Source organism: Schistocerca piceifrons, chromosome 2, assembly GCF_021461385.2.
Source record: "Schistocerca piceifrons isolate TAMUIC-IGC-003096 chromosome 2, iqSchPice1.1, whole genome shotgun sequence".
Taxonomy (NCBI): domain Eukaryota; kingdom Metazoa; phylum Arthropoda; class Insecta; order Orthoptera; family Acrididae; genus Schistocerca; species Schistocerca piceifrons.
The window spans coordinates 72,897,125-72,914,806 of record NC_060139.1 but is presented as its reverse complement, the minus strand read 5'-3'; the positions used below and the strand labels follow the sequence as shown (position 1 = coordinate 72,914,806).

Below are 17,682 nucleotides of genomic sequence, written 5' to 3'. Positions count from 1 at the left end.
ATTGCTTTGTATGTGTGTGCAACCAGTGGCTTACTATGCTCCCCTAGAAACTGAAAGTGGTGAACCATCTAGAAAGTGAGTGTGAATATATAAAAGGCCACGTAACCTAAGGAACATTTTCATTTACATACTTAGTCTACTTCTCTTACTTAAAAATAATCGTCATTTATAGCAGAACTGGAATTGTCATTGTTTAGTTCCCATGTTATTCGAAAATTGTTGATTTGGAATGTAAATAGAGGGATGTTGTACTAAAAAAAAAAAAACAACATCAAAGATTTATCATATAGTGCCAGAAAATGCAATTTCCTCAAAAAAGTAACATTACAAAAAATACAAAACAAAAATATATCAAACATCACTTCAGTACATCTTCAAGCTTATATAAAACAATTTTCTGTCATTGCTAAACAACTTTTGCATTTATCAATTATAACAGGAAACTCTTGCCTTCGATCATGATGAAGGCCATTCAGTTGAGTACAAAATAACAATAATAATTGCATAGATTCTTTTTGTATTTATGCATATAACATTTAGTTGCATAAAAATTAATTGTTTTGGTTCATAAAAGCATAGAGGTTATGAGAGCAGCCTTTTTTTTTACTTATAAAATGTAGTTTATATTTTGTAAGGATATTAAATACAGAATGGACTAACACTGAACAATGTGTGTTTCTAATTATGTGCAAAACAAACCACCAAATGAATAATAAAAAACAAAGAGTTGTCAACTCCCAGTTTCTCTCTTACACATTCAGTTATGTTTCTTCATTTATGTTATGTATCAAAACTACCAAACCATAGTTCTGGTAGAGGGCAACTCTAGTTGCTGCATATTCTGCTCTACTGCAGGGGAGCTGTGTGGGAGATGCTACTTAAGAACAGTAAATGAAATGTTCATTAGTCTTTGGCCAAACGGCTGACTTGTTTGTACTTCCATTATTAGACCGCATGCTTTTGTTCACAATCTTTGGAACTCAAACTATGACAAAAAGTAATTGTTACAAGAGTGCAGGATTTCTTAATTCAGTTTCTGCAGTCATGTTATACAATTCTAATGTTGCTGCAGCTTGTACTAATATAGTTCTTTGCCACATACCTGCTAAAATTAGCTCATTGTTTGTATTTATTGTCACCCTAAATTCTTTTAATTTTGAAGTAGATGAAAAAAATGTGTGTGTGTGTGTGTGTGTGTGTGTGTGTCAGATTTGGTAGAGACAAAATTTAAAAGACCTAGAGTGGAAATGAAATTTTAGTTACATGACAAAAACTGTATTTCTTCCAGCAACATGGCCTACAACTTGAGAACCAACTTCCACATTGCTTTAATAACCATGAAATCTTAATCTGATCTGTTGAAAAGTGTCCATATTAAGTGATATGTCTATTGTTGATGTAACACCAGAAATTATAACCCCAGGAAAGAATGTCTCTAAATTTATTTAGAAAATTCTTGAATACTACATATTCTTTTTTAATTTACAGTAAGATGAACCAAGTAATTGCTTCATGCATTTTCAGCTTGAGAAATTTTACTGGATTGCTCTCATGCTGCTTGTTAGAAATTTAATTAAAAATCACAACAGAAGGTTTAACAAATAAATTATTCTTATATTTTTGTATTTCACATAAATAGTAAACTTAAAATACATTCATTAACTACTTTACACAGTTTTCTAAACACATACAATAGACAAAAGACAGTATAAAAATGTCCATCCTGCTAACTAATTGCATAAGACAGCATCAGTTTGTATCGATCCCAAAATAAAAGGAACCTAAGTGGGCATTAATTTTGCCTTATGTGGTTCTTTTTGACATCGGCAATCATAAAGCTGACTAGATCTTCAATACCATACTTGTGCTTCCATCCCCAGTCAGAACGGGCTTCTGAATCATCAAATACTTGTGGCCAGGAGTCAGCTGTATGAAAAACAATTCTGTCATAAAAACTGAAAATGAAATTAGCTTACACATCACAAGATTACATAGTCACAGTTATTGAAAGCTTGGAGGATAATGACTTATAAGTAATGGAATTGTTAGTTTTACTTTCAGTGCTCCTTTTGAAACAGCTATCAATAATTTGCACTATCTCCTAATACTAAAGACAAGAGTTTACATACTCAAAACTCACAACCCATTATGATATTTCATACACTTTCACTCACCAAATTATAATCCTCCAAATTTTCAAGGCACAAAGAATTCTCTACATTTGTTGTTACACTCCTACAATGTAATTACAATGCCAGAGAGAAAATACAGTGATTAATGATACTAACAAGTTACCCGCCTGGATAGCCAAGAGCTTTAGCACGCTGCCTCTACGATTTGGGGAGGTGCGTCGGCCCTGGATCCAGTCCAGATTAAATACAAAGGCCGGTGTGCTAGTCAGCCTGGATGTGGTTTTTAGGCAGTTTTCCACATCCGATTAGGTGAATACTGGGCTGGTACCAATATCCTGCCTCAGTTACACAATTCACGAACATTCAGAAAACTTCTGCACACATTCACGTGGGACAGCACTAGATGCAGACAGTTGGGGTATGCAAATTCCATCTTGAGGGGAGAAAAAGGGGTGGTGGCAGGAAGGGCATACATCAACTCTCGACCACTAACATTATCAAATTCAATAGTTAACATGTTTACTCCATGAGGGCATGGAATAAAGACAAAGAAACAGGAGAATAATGTTAAAAAATTAAATTAAAAGACGTTTTATAGCACAAAGTAAATAACATTTATGTTACCTATGTTCTGCCGACTGTCAGGTTTGTATGTTATTTGAAATCCCGGCACATGTTTGGCAACATGTTCTGCCAATTCTTCTGGTGTAAAACTCATAGCAGTCACATTATAAACTCGTCGTTTTAGTTTCTCATCCGGTGTAATCATATATTGCCATAATGCTTGCATGCAATCATTGATATGCATCATAGGGAGGCGTGTATCCGGTCGAAGATAACATTCATATTTTCCATTCTTCAGGGCTTCGTGGAAGATAGCCACAGCATAATCTGCAATTCATACAAAGTATCAAGATGTTACTCAAACAGCTAAATACAACAATCAATATCTAGGTAGGATGTGCAGAAAATAAATGTTGTCAAAGAGTCAAAAACCACAGCTTATATGTATATGTACAATACAGGAAAATCTGATATGGGATTCCCATGTCTCCCTAACCTCACAGCCAAATTGTGGCTAAATGTGGGGGAATGGCTCTAATTATTGAAAATGGAGTAGATGCTATACATGAGTAACAGTTGACACAGAATAAAAAAACTTAACTGTATCTTTAACTCATAATGTTGCTTATTTTACAAGGTTAGCACTGCCCAGGCTTGGTGATTCGCTGGACAGACAGAGTTTGCGCACTCTGACAGAAGGAGATATATATCATTACTTAGGGCCATGTCATGGCAGTTGTGAATGAGCCAAGCTCTGGAGTGTTGACTGCAGAGTGCAAGCAGCAAGGCGTGTTAGCAGTGGATGTAGCCTGGTGTCCTTCAGGTAAGAGTAGATGTGGTGTTTGAGAATATATGGCTCACTGATGTTGTGATGGCAGCTGTACCTGTAATTTCTAATGTGTTGGATATGGTAACTTATTGGGAGAGCCGCTAGCAATCTGTTTAGCTTGTCTGTTGAGGCACTTCTTTACCAGTACTGTAAAGTGATGTCAGATAATTCTGCCCTCACTTAGTAACACTGATCACAATGTTCCGATCCCAGATCTACTGTGGGATTCCCATATCTCTCTAATCTGGGAGCACTCTGCAAAGTACTGGCTAGATGTGAGAGTCGGCTATTGTTGTTGTTGTTGTCTTCAGTCCAGAGACTGGTTTGATGCAGCTCTCCATGCTACTCTATCCTGTGCAAGCTTCTTCATCTCCCAGTACCTACTGTAACCTACATCCTTCTGAATTTGCTTAGTGTATTCATGTCTTGGTCTCCCTCTACAATTTTTACCCTCCACGCTGCCTCCAATACTAAATTGGTGATCCCTTGATGCCTCAGAACTTGTCCTACCAACCGATCCATTCTTCTCAAGTTGTGCCACAAATTTCTCTTCTCCCCAACTGTATTCAATACCTCCTCATTAGTTATGTGATCTACCCGTCTAATCTTCACCATTCTTCTGTAGCTACACATTTTGAAAACTTCTATTCTCTTCTTGTATAAACTATTTATTGTCCACGTTTCACATCCCTACATGGCTACACTCCATACAAATACTTTCAGAAACGACTTCCTGACACTTAAATCTATACTCGATGTTAACAAATTTCTCTTCTTCAGAAACACTTTCCTTGCCATTGCCAGTCTACATTTTATATCCTCTCTACTTCGACCATCATCAGTTATTTTGCTCCCCAAATAGCAAAACTCCTTCACTTTAAGTGTCTCATTTCCTGATCTAATTCCCTCAGCATCACCCGACTTAATTAGACTACATTCCATTATCCTTGTTTTGCTTTTGTTGATGTTCATCTTATGTCCTCCTTTCAAGACACTATCCATTCCGTTAAACTGCTCTTCTAGATCCTTTGCTGTCTCTGACAGAATCACAATGTCATCGGTGAACCTTAAAGTTTTTATTTCTTCTCCATGGATATTAATACCTACTCTGAATTTTTCTTTACTGCTTGCTCAATATACAGATTGAATAACATCGGAGATAGGCTACAACCCTGTCTCACTCCCTTCCTAACCACTGCTTCCCTTTCGTGCCCCTCGACTCTTTATAACTGCCATCTGGTTTCTGTACAAATTGTAAATAGCTTTCCGCTCCCTGTATTTGACTTCTGCCAACTTCAGAATTTGAAAGAGAGTATTCCAGTTAACATTGTCAAAAGCTTTCTCTGTGTCTACAAATGCTAGAAACGTAGGTTTGCCTTCCTTAATCTTTCTTCTAAGGTAAGTCGTAGGGTCAGTATTACCTCATGTGTGCCAACATTTCTACGGAATCCAAACTGATCTTCTCCAAGGTCGACTTGTACCAGTTTTTCCATTCGTCTGTAAAGAATTCGTGTTAGTATTTTGCAGCTGTGACTTATTAAACTGATAGTTCGGTATTTTTCACAACTGTCAACACCTGATTTCTTTGGGATTGGAATTATTATATTCTTCTTGAAGTCTGAGGGAATTTTGCCTGTCTCATACATCTTGCTCACCAGATGGTGGAGTTCTGTCAGGGCTGGCTCTCCCAAGGGTATCAGTAGTTCTAATGGAATGTTGTCTACTCCCAGGGCCTTGTTTCAAGTTAGATCTTTCAGCACTCTGTTAGCTAATTATTAAAAATGGCACACTACATACGAGTAACAGTTGTCACAGAATAAAAAACTCGATTGCATCTCTAATCCATAAGACTTTCTACTATTACTCCATGAGGAAGTGGAAATTATTGGTAAAACATGGTTTTCTGCTTGCTCCTGATAATGGGATTAAAAAAGCTGAAAATAGTGAATCCTACATTTTTTAAACTCTGTATGTCTGTGAACATTGTTGCAAGTTCTAAGAAAGCAGTAAACCTCCCCACTCCTGATTATTTAAAGAATCAAACTCTCATGTATGAAACAGCTTAAAATATCAGATTACATTACATATTAGTTAATGTGTTTAGCCCCCCCAAGAACCATGGACCTTGTCATTGGTGGGGATGCTTGCGTGCCTCAGCGATACAGATAGCCGTACCGTAGGTGCAACCACAACGGAGGGGTATCTGTTGAGAGGCCAGACAAACGTGTGGTTCCTGAAGAGGGGCAGCAGCCTTTTCAATAGTTGCAGGGGCAACAGTCTGAATGATTGAATGATCTGGCCTTGCTGCGCTGGTACTGCGAACAGTTGAAAGCAAGGGGAAACTACAGCCGTAATTTTTCCCGAGGACATGCAGCTTTACTGTATGGTTAAATGATGATGGTGTCCTCTTGGGTAAAATATTCCACAGGTAAAAATAGTCCCCCATTCGGATCTCTGGGTGGGGACTACTCAGGAGGACGTCGTTATCAGGAGAAAGAAAACTGGTGTTCTACGGATCGGAGCGTGGAATGTCAGATCCCTTAATCGGGCAGGTAGGTTAGAAAATTTAAAAAGGGAAATGGATAGGTTAAAGTTACATACAGTGGGAATTAGTGAAGTTCGGTGGCAGGAGGAACAAGACTTCTGGTCAGGTGACTACAGGATTATAAATACAAAGTCAAATAGGGGTAATGCAGGAGTCGTTTTAATAATGAATAGAAAAATAGGAGTGTGGGTAAGCTACTACAAACAGCATAGTGAACGCATTATTGTGGCCAAGATAGACACGAAGCCCACACCTACTACAGTAGTACAAGTTTATATGCCAACTAGCTCTGCAGATGATCATGAAATTGAAGAAATGTATGATGAAATAAAAGAAATTATTCAGATAGTGAAGGGAGACGAAAATTTAATACTCATGGGTGACTAGAATTCGGTAGTAGGAAAAGGGAGAGAAGGAAACATAGTAGGTGAATATGGATTGGGCTAAGAAATGAAAGAGGAAGCCGCCTGATAGTATTCTGCACAGAGCACAACTTAATCACAGCTAACACTTGGTTCAAGAATCATAAAAGAAGGTTGTATACATGGAAGAAGCCTGGAGATACTGACAGGTTTCAGACAGATTATATAATGGTAAGACAGAGATTTAGGAACCAGGTTTTAAATTGTAAGACATTTCCAGGGGCAGATGTGGACTCTGACCACAATCTATTGGTTATGAACTGTAGATTAAAATTGATGAAACTGCAAAAAGGTGGGAATTTAAGGAGATGGGACCTGGATAAACTGAAAGAACCAGAGGTTGTATAGAGTTTCAGGGAGAGCATAAGGGAACAATTGACAGGAATGGGGGAAAGAAATACAGTAGAAGAAGAATGGGTAGCTTTGAGGGATGAAATAGTGAAGGCAGCGGAGGATCAAATAGGTAAAAAGACAAGGGCTAGTAGAAATCCTAGGGTAACAGAAGAAATATTGAATTTAATTGATGAAAGGAGAAAATATAAAAATGCAGTAAATGAAGCAGGCAAAAAGGAATACAAACGTCTCAAAAATGAGATCGTCAGGAAGTGCAAAATGGCTAAGCAGGGATGGCTAGAGGACAAATGTAAGGATGTAGAAGCTTATCTCACTAGGGGTAAGATAGATACTGCCTACAGTAAAATTAAAGAGACCTTTGGAGAAAAGAGAACCACTTGTATGAATATCAAGAGCTCAGATGGAAACCCAGTTCTAAGAAAAGAAGGGAAAGCAGAAAGGTGAAAGGAGTATATAGAGGGTCTATACAAGGGTGATGTACTTGAAGAAAATATTATGGAAATGGAAGAGGATGTAGAGGAAGATGAAATGGAAGATACGATACTGCGTGAAGAGTTTGACAGAGCACTGAAAGACCAGAGCTGAAACAAGGCCCCGGGAGTAGACAACATTCCATTAGAACTACTGATAGCCTTGGGAGCGCCAGTCCTGACAAAACTCTACCGTCTGGTGAGCAAGATGTATGAGACAGGCGAAATACCCTCAGACTTCAAGAAGAATATAATAATTCCAATCCCAAAGAAAGCAGGTGCTAACAGATGTGAAAATTACCGAACTATCAGTTTAATAAGTCACAGCTGCAAAATACTAACGCAAATTCTTTACAGGCGAATGGAAAAACTGGTAGAAGCCGACCTCGGGGAAGATCAGTTTGGATTCCGTAGAAATGTTGGAACACGTGAGGCAATACTGACTCTACGACTTACCTTAGAATCTAGATTAAGGAAAGGCAAACCTATGTTTCTAGCATTTGTAGACTTAGAGAAAGCTTTTGACAATGTTGACTGGAATACTCTATTCCAATTTCTGAAGGTGGCAGGGATAAAATACAGGGAGCGAAAGGCTATTTACAATTTGTACAGAAACCAGATGGCAGTTATAAGAGTCGAGGGGCATGAAAGGGAAGCAGTGGTTGGGAAGGGAGTGAGACAGGGTTGTAGGCTATCCTCGGTGTTATTCAATCTGTATATTGAGCAAGCAGTAAAGGAAACAAAAGAAAAATTCAGAGTAGGTATTAAAATCCATGGAGAAGAAATAAAAACTTTAATGTTCGCCGGTGACATTGTAATTCTGTCAGAGACAGCAAAGGACCTAAAAGAGCAGTTGAACGGAATGGATAGTGTCTTGAAAGGAGGACATAAGGTGAACATCAACAAAAGCAAAATGAGGATAATGGAATGTAGTCGAATTAAGTCGGGTGATGCTGAGGGAATTAGATTAGGAAATGAGACACTTAAAGTAGTGAAGGAGTTTTGCTATTTGGGGAGCAAAATAACTGATGATGGTCGAAGTAGAGAGGATATAAAATGTAGACTGGCAATGGCAAGGAAAGTGTTTCTGAAGAAGAGAAATTTGTTAACATCGAGTATAGATTAAATGTCAGGAAGTCGTTTCTGAAAGTATTTGTATGGAGCGTAGCCATGTATGGAAGTGAAACATGGATGATAAATAGCTTGGACAAGAAGAGAATAGAAGCTTTTGAAATGTGGTGCTACAGAAGAATGCTGAAGATTAGATGGGCGGATCACATAACTAATGAGGAGGTATTGAATAGGATTGGGGAGAAGAGAAGTTTGTGCCACAACTTGACTAGAAGAAGGGATCGATTGGTAGGACATGTTCTGAGGCATCAAGGGAGCACCAATTTAGTATTGGAGGGTAGCGTGTAGGGTAAAAATTGTAGAGGGAGACCAAGAGATGAATACACTAAACAGATTCAGAAGGATGTAGGTTGCAGTAGGTACTGGGAGATGAAGAAGCTTGCACAGGATAGAGTAGCATGGAGAGCTGCATCAAACCAGTCTCAGGACTGAAGACCACAACAACAACGTGTTAAAGTGTTTAAATTAAGCACGCAAGTGAACAAAGATTAGAAAAGGTTTGAAATGATGTTTAAAGTTTTTTGGAAGTGCTCTCATTGTCAAATACTGGATGGGTATAGTCTGGGCAATTTTTACTCCATTTTAAGCAAAACTATTTTATCACACATCTCTTTGTTCATGACATTATACCTGCTGAACTGTGTGTTGCACAATATAGTTTTGCATGTACAATCAGTGGTGTACATAGATACTGTCTGCAAAACGCATTGCAAATGGAGTTAGTAATAAAGAAGTAATAAATTTAAATGCCATGTGTGATGCTGAAGTTTTGCTGTATGGACACCAAAAATGTAGTAAGCAATAAACTCATTCCTTTGCATTGTGTATGTGTGTGTGTGTGTGTGGGGGGGGGCAGTGAGAAAATTTTGCAAGGTTTGAAATTATGTGTAAAATTTGTATGAAGTCTCCAAATGCTCCCATTCTCAAATACTGTGTGGATATAGTCTGGCTGATTTGTGCGCTACAAGTTACGCTGCCTCAAGCCACAATTATACACACAGAACAAAAAGAACCATTAATGTTTGTTGTAATGAAACTTATTTCTTTCATTAAATGCATATTACTGTAATGTAACGATATTTAATTGAAATGTGAAACACCTCATGGTTCAAACCGATTGAAAATTTTATAAAAGGGGGATAAGAAAAGGCTTGATGCAAATACATAACACTACTTGTGATGTTCTTTCTTATTTGGGCAATTTTCTCTGTTGTGACACTTTTTGTATCTTTTATTTTTGAAGCTTTGTCAGTGGCCTGTAAAACATTGCTCAGTGATAATTTATATATTAAGTATGTGGCAACATAATTCAGAATAGTTATTACACTTGTGTTTCCGGTTCAGCATTTTCTTACATTCTGTATACAGTTTTTGACTTCTGCCATTGGCTATCACCTTTGCAATTGTGTCACAGGCCTATTTTTGATCTGCAACTAAGAGTTGTTTATTTGCTTCGAAAAAATATGTGCAAGTCATCAGAACTGAACTGCTGTTCACTCAATAAATCTCTAAGATAAATGTCATATATAGGATATTATGGTGAAACCGTATCAAGATGAATGAGAGTTTTGTGGTTAACAGTTCAGCACATATTTTTGATTTTTATCAGAGCTTCATTGAAAATGTTGGCCAAAAATGGAATGGTATTATCATAGTTAATGGTATGGATACGGTGCAGAATGTCTTAACTCCAGTCATTTCTGAATTTTTTCCATAGAATGTTAAGATTAGATGGCACAAACGTGCTGCTTACAATCTATTTTCAAGGAGGACACTAAGATGAACAATGTTGGGATGCCGACTGAACCTTATTGCTTCTGATATATCGACCTGTCCGAAATTGAATAGGTTCACCTGTGTATGCATTAGGATTATCAACACTGAATACTGTCATATTACTGTCCTTGTTTACACATTTGCATATGTAATTTATTGGTTTGATGAGATTTCAATATTCCACATTGATTAGCAGCTTAAATGTTGAAAGTCACTTCGCGTTTGCTGCCGGATTCTAATATCAACTCAATTGAGTATTTTGGCAATCCAACTGTTTGCCATCTTCAGCAGAACACTGCTTCTGCTGATGAATCCCGCTGAGAACTGATGCCAGGCTGAAAATCGACATCCGGTATAGGCCTCTGTACCATACATGGTGCATGTGCTGCCCACCACAGTTGCTGCCCTCCAAGACTGAGCAGTTGGTGCCGTCCTTAGTAGAACAACGGCTGCAACGATATATCACACTCAGAAACGATTTTCAAACAGGCTGCACTGAAGAATGTTCTGTTTTGATGCTGGATAGTACAGGATTCCACATCCTGCTAAGAGGAAATCCATTGTCTCTAGTACTTAAATTATCCACCAACCTAATTTCAATTACCTCTTTATAGACACTGCACCAAAAATCAGGAGTGTTGGCAGCTATCACAGTTTTGTCAAATTTCTTACTGTTATCCTCTTTTAAGCAGTGTTCTGCTACAGCTGATTTTTCTGACTTGACAGTGATGTTTCACACACCTGTTACGAACTGTGCGAATCGAACAGCTGATGTAAGCCTTCCCACATTGACATGGAATTTTGAATACACCGTGTTTCCTAAACCCCAAATCATTTTTCACAGAGCCGAGTAGTGCCCTAATCTTGGAAGGTGGGTTAAAATTCCTTAAAATTCTTCCAATCTTAAACGATGTGCTCCCAGCATAAGGAAAAAAAGCCACCAATCTGCGTTCCTTTTCATGCACCTCCAGTGATGGTCCAAACTCCATAGCCTGACGAATCTGCTTCTCAGAGTATCCATCTTCCTTAAAAACAGCCATCAGATGCCCAAGTTCTTGGGTTAAGCTGTCCGCATCAAAAACAGCATATGCTCTGCGTACCAAAGTCCTAAGGACGCCACTGCATTTGTGTGACGGATGAGAACTGTTAGAATGCAGATACCTACCTGTGTGTGTCGGCTTTTTTTGAACACTATGTCCCAAAGTCCCATCTGGTTTTTTAGTAAACCATAACATCCAAAAATGGAAGCATCCCATCACTTTCAACCTCCATGGCAAATTTAATGCTGGGATGAAGACAGTTGGAGTGGTCCAAACATCTATTAAGAACATCACATCCATGTGACCAGATGAAAAAGGTATCACCCACATATCTTCAGAAGCACGTTGCTTGCAAAGCTTAAGTCCTCAGTGCCATATCCTCGAAGTCCTCCATAAATAAATTAGTGATTATGGGTGATAAAGGACTACCCACAGCCACTCTGTCATTCTGTTCAAAAATGTTGCTGTTAAATAAAAAATACATGGATGTCAGCACATGATGACAGAGCTTCACCAACTCTTCATCTACTTTTTCACTAACAAAACTAAGGGACTCGTGCAAACAGAGATACCACACCAAAACTCACTAATACATCTGAAGGACCCAGCCTCAAAGATTTCAATTGTTGAATAAAATCCATTGAATTGGAGATATGGTTTTCACACATGCCAACAACTTATCATCTCTTCTCAGTCCATATGTATTCGGGCAGTCAAATCATGTCGATCAGATGGAGCTTGACTGAGCAATAGCAGTCCTGTTATTTCATCCCCAGTGAATGTGATTAAAAAGTCAGGATGTCCATATGAATGCATGTGTCATGGCGTCTTGTGCATATTCATGCACGTATCGCAGGCTGCCAGTAAATGTTGCAGAGTGCCAAGAAATGGTGCTGGAAGTATGACCATTTTGCCAAAATCACTGCTGTTTCCATCAGTCGCAATCACATCTCATCTTTGGTCAAACAAATGAAGAGGAGACATGCAGATTTAATTTTCTGCATGCACGTGTATCACATATTGAAGATAGTTAATGGCACTGAAGACTATAATTTGTTCCATTTTGAGGTGTCATTACATAGTTTTAATAACAATTCATAACTCAAACTTTTTTTAATGAGTTGTTCACCTATAACAAGAAATAAAATGAAAGAAGTGACAAATGTAAATCTGATTTACAAGTGTCTGAAGGGTGACTTTCTTAATATCATATAATGTATGGAAACAAGAATAAATACAATTACCTTTATCTGGATTAGTTTGCATAATTGTTCTTGTGGTCTTCAGTCCAAAGACTGGCTTAATGCAACTCTCCAAGTTACTCTATCCTGTGCAAGCCTCTTCATCTCAAACTAATTAATGCAACCTACATTCTTCTGTATCTGCTTAGTGTATTCATCTCTTTGACGCCATCTATGATTTTTACCCTCCACTCTTCCCTCCTGTATTAACACGATTCACATTTTCCGTCGCACTTCACATAGTGTAGACCGGGAACTGTCTGCTAGGCATGCCCAATGTGAACTGACTGGGCACAGCCCATGCTGCCTGAGTTGTTGTTGTTCCACCGGCAGAGGGCGCGGCCAAATTCTTGCGTGCCCTCTGGTGGACGGGACTTTACTTGCGGCAACTACTGTCCGTGATGCGCCATGCCGATGTGCACCTTCCACGATCTTACTGGTGGCTACTGCACTCCCCCTCCTTCAGAGGGGGTGAAGCTACTGTGATCCACTGTGTCGGAAGGTGGAGCGTCGTGCAGTAGCGATGACCTCCACGTCCATTGGAAGGCGGGAGTCGGGGGGATCTGCCAACCCTTGAGCCGGAACCTTCAAATACGGTAGAAAATGACCCACACGAAGAGGCCCCCGCCGTCCCACCACCAGAGCCTGGGACAGAACGGGTGACAAGCCGTCGAAGTCCGGATCCCAGTCCACCTCGGGAGGGGCAAGACCCAGTGGCGAGGACGATGGGGAAGGGACGACCACAGGTGAACCAGCCTCCTGAGAAACCGGGCCTGCAAGGGGGCCGGCTCTCGCCGGGGCATCACTAAAAATGGTGATGCTGGTGCTGGAGCTACTGGAGGCCACCAAGGCTGAGAACCATAGCAGTGTGGCAGAGCCACAGGTGGGAGGGGCGGTAGCGTCCCCTGAGAAAACAACATGGGTGCTGGCAATGGGAAAGCCGGTGCCGAGGGGTCAAATGGTGGGTGCCCAAACGTGGACGTAGCTGATTTTTGTGACGACGTACCTCCCGGTCCCCCGCCTGCAAGGTATAGAGCCGGCGGCCATTGCGGCGCAAGACCACCGCTGGTATCCAACGTGGATTGCGACCAAACCCACGTGCCCAGACCGACATACCCGGTGGAAAACCGGGTACCCCGTTTTGCGAAGATTGGCGAGGACCACGCCAGAGGAGGTGCAGCAGACTCCTAAGTTGGCGCCCGTGGAGGAGCTGTGAGGGGCTGCGTTCTTCCATCGGTGTGGTCCGGTATGCCGTCAGGAAAAACGTCTACGCCTCCTCCACAGGAAATTTGTGCACATACTTTTCCATCTGCGTCTTAAAGATGCGCACCATGCGCTCAGCTTCCCCATTTGATTGTGGATGAAAGGGGGGAGAGCAAACATGCCGAATACCGAAGCGCCTACAAAAATCCTGGAAGGTCTGCGAAATAAACTGAGGTCCATTGTCCGATACCAGGGTGACTGGCAGACCTTCCACAAAAAAGATTTTTGCTAGTGCCTGGATTGCACTTCTGAAGTGGTTGAGGAGCAGCGAACCACATATGGGAATTGGGAATATGCATCAATGACAATGAGCCAAAAGCCGTTGGGAAACGGGCCCGCAAAATCTATGTGAACACGTTCCCATGCCTGGGTTGCAGACAGCCATGAAGAGAACGCTGACCTGGGAGACGCCTGTTGGCTCGCACACTGGGAACAGGTGGCCACCAAGTGCTCTATTTCTCTGTCAATACCAAGCCAGTACACATGTCTGCGAGCCAAGGTTTTAGTACGGGAAACACCCCAGTGCCCCTGAGGACCTCCCTGCGCAAACTTGCAGGAACAACCACGCAAGGAGCTGTATCATCGGTAGCCAGAAGGAGAACTCCTTCCAACACAGAGGCGGTCTCGTAGAACAAAATAATTACGAAGAGGGTCCTAGGCCCGGCCTGGAGGTCAGGACGACCACCCCTGCTGAACGAGGTGAACTACTTTCCAGAGAACCGGGTCAGCTGCCGTTTCCCTGGTGACTCCAGAACTAGTGATCGGGAAGCCATCAACCACTTGGCGTAACGCCACATCCAAATGAAAACACATAATCTCCTCCCGATCGAGCTTAGGATCCGGGCCCACCGGAAGACGGGAAAGAGCGTCGGTGTTGGCATGCTGTCCAGTAGGGCGAAAATGAATGTCATAATGGTACTTAGATAGGAACAAGGCCCAGCGCTGCAGTCTGTGGGCCGCCCTATCCGGAATCTGATAGGCGGGGCCAAATAACGATATTAATGGCTTATGGTCAGTGATTAACTGAAACTTCTTGCCATACAAGAAAAGGTGAAACTTGGTAACAGCGTAGACAATAGCCAAAGCCTCTTTTTCCACCTGGAAGTAATGGGCCTGCGCGGGACTAAGAGTTTTAGACTCAAACACTAGTGGCTGCTTGGAGCCATCCGCGTTGCGATGGGCCAGGACCGCCACCACCCCATACTGCGAAGCATCTGTAGCCAGGACCAACGGCTTATTGGGGTCAAAAGTAGCCAAACCAGGTGCTGACATGAGGAGGCCCTTCAACGAGGTGAATGCTCGCTCGCATGCAGGCGACCAATCAAAAGGAACACCCTTGCGCAGATGGGAGTACAGGGGACGAGCGATGGTGGAAGCCCTGGGAATGAACCACTGGTAATAGGCAATCTTGCCTAAAAAAGCTTGTAACTCCTTCAGCGAAGCAGGCCGTGGAAGGTCAACGATACCATGGACCAAACTTCCTAGCGGCTGGACGCCATGCCGAGAGATGGTGTAGCCCACATACTCAATGGACGGTTGGAAGAAGTTCGACTTATGCAGGTTGCAACGCAGGCCCACGGACCTGAATTTGAGAAAGAGGGTTCGAAGGTTGTGCAAGTGTTCCTTCGTGCTGTGGCCTGTGACAATTATGTCATCCAGGTAATTAATACAATGAGGGATTGTCGACGTGACGTGCTCAAGATAACGCTGAAATATCGCCGAGGCACTGGATATTCCAAAGGCCAACCGCTGGTATCGGTAAAGGCCAAACGGGGTGTTGATGACCACCAGCCGTTTGGAGTACTCATCAAGTGGTATCTGATGATAAGCCTCTGAAAGATCAATTTTCGAAAAATATTGGCCTGCCGCCACGGCGGAGAACAATACATCAGAACGAGGCAAGGAATAGGTGTCCACCACCAATTGGAAATTAATGGTGGCCTTGAAATCGCCACAAAGATGTAATTTTCCTGAGGGTTCCCTGACAATAACTAGGGGCAAAGCCCACTCACTAGAAGAAATGGGAAGAACGACCCCTAGGGCTGTCAGCCGGTCAAGCTCTTCCTTTACCTGAGGGCGGAGAGCCAAGGGGATCTGCCTCGCTCGTAGAAAACACGGGCGAGCTGATGCCTTCAACGTTAAGTGAGCTTCAAAGTCTGAAACACGCCCCAGGCCCTCCTCAAAGATATCCTTAAAGTCAGAGATCAAAGATTCCAATGATTGATAGGGAACGTCTTCGGAGACCAACAGTATGGTGTCTGCGATAGAAAAATCGAAAGCTTGAAAGGCATCCAATCCAAAAAGGTTAGCGGAGCTCGCATCACTGACAACAGTAAAAGTAAGAGGCAGAGTGACTGATTTGTAAGTAACGTCAGTAGTGAATTGACCCAGTAGGGGAATGAACTGTTTACCATAACCGCGTAGATGCTGGTAAACTGGCGCCAACGGGGGCGACCCAAGGTCGGAGTAAGTTTGTGCATTCAAAAAGGAAACTGCCGCGCCAGTATCTACTTGCAGTTGTAATTGGCGCGAACGAACCGACAGCTCGATAAAGAGTTTTTGTGCCAATGCGTCGGGAGCCTGGCCCGATGAAACTTCTTGAATGTCAATGTCCATGTCCTCTGTACCTGCTTCCTTCGATTCTTTTGAAGCTGAGCGGCAAACTTTAGCAATGTGTCCCTTTTATAACATTTGTGACAAATGGCTCAACGCTGGGGGCACTCTGACCGATCATGATGGATATAGCACGATGCACAGGACGGCAACAGGGGCCGGTGGCCGGAATTCTGTTTACCCGCCGTGCTGGAGCGGCCGTAACGGCCGGATTGTACCGCTCGCATGTCGTCCACCCCGGACGCAGTGGACACGGCAGTGCTGCCTGAACCGCCGCTACGACGCACCACGCTTCCAACTGTTGACCTGCGGCGTGAGAGACTTCATACGATTGAGCAAGGGACAGGACTTACTCAAGGGTAGGGTATTTCAACTGCAGGGCCCATTGCCAGACCTCCCTATCAGGAGCCGAACGAACAATGACGTTGCGCACCATAACGTGGGCATACGACTCTCGTGACTGCTCCGTGACAAAATGACACTTGCGACTAAGACCGTGCAGGGTATCGGCCCACACCCAGTAAGACTGATGGGGCTGTTTCTTGCATTGATAGAACTCGACCCTAGCCACCACAACATGCGCACGGCGGCGATGATATGAAGACAGCAATGAATACAATGCATCAAAAGACAAGGACGAGGGTTCCTGCAATGGCGCTAGCTGCCGCAAAACTTGATACAGCAAGGGAGATATCCAAGACAAGAAAAGAGTACGACATACCTCCGCAACGGCAACATGAAATGCCTGGAAATGCTGCCGAAGGCGATGTTCATATGCGTCCCAATCCTCCTCCGTCTCGTCATACGGGGGAAAAGGAGGAGGGAACGGCGCTGGAGCAGACTGCGTGGAGAACAACGTCGGAAGCACTTGTTTCATGGTTGCCATGAGCTCCGTCTGCTGCTCAACCAAAACCTGCACTAAATCCTCCATGCTGTGGATAAGCTGCGAAACCGGAAAAATGACACAACACGCGAAAGAACGATCCCATCCTCGCCAATTGTGTAGTAACACGATTCACGTTTTCCATCGCAATTCACATAGTGTAGACTGGGAACTGTCTGCTAGGCATGCCCGATGTGAACTGACTGGGCACAGCCCGTGCTGCCTGAGTTGTTGTTCCGCCGGCAGAGGGCACAGCCGAATTCTCGCGTGCCCTCTGGTGGACGGGAATTTACTTGCGGCAACTACTGTCCATGATGCGCCATGCCGATGTGCGCCTCCCGCGATCTTTCTGGTGGCTACTGCACCTCCAATACTAAATTGGTGATCCCTTGATGCCTCGGAATGTGTCCTACCAACCG

General features: G+C 42.4%; 1 protein-coding gene across 1 annotated transcript in view; it reads right to left on the bottom strand.

The window, feature by feature from the left end:
* Positions 1-1,427: 1,427 nt before the first annotated feature.
* Positions 1,428-17,682, bottom strand: part of LOC124776199 (L-threonine 3-dehydrogenase, mitochondrial) — a 264,550-nt gene continuing 248,295 nt past the window's right edge. The window contains exons 6-7 of the mRNA XM_047251031.1: positions 2,757-3,023; positions 1,428-1,926 (exon numbers count right to left, since the gene is read on the bottom strand). Coding sequence (XP_047106987.1) covers positions 1,793-1,926; positions 2,757-3,023 — 401 coding nt within the window. The 3' untranslated portion in view covers positions 1,428-1,792. The remainder of the gene's footprint in view (positions 1,927-2,756; positions 3,024-17,682) is intronic.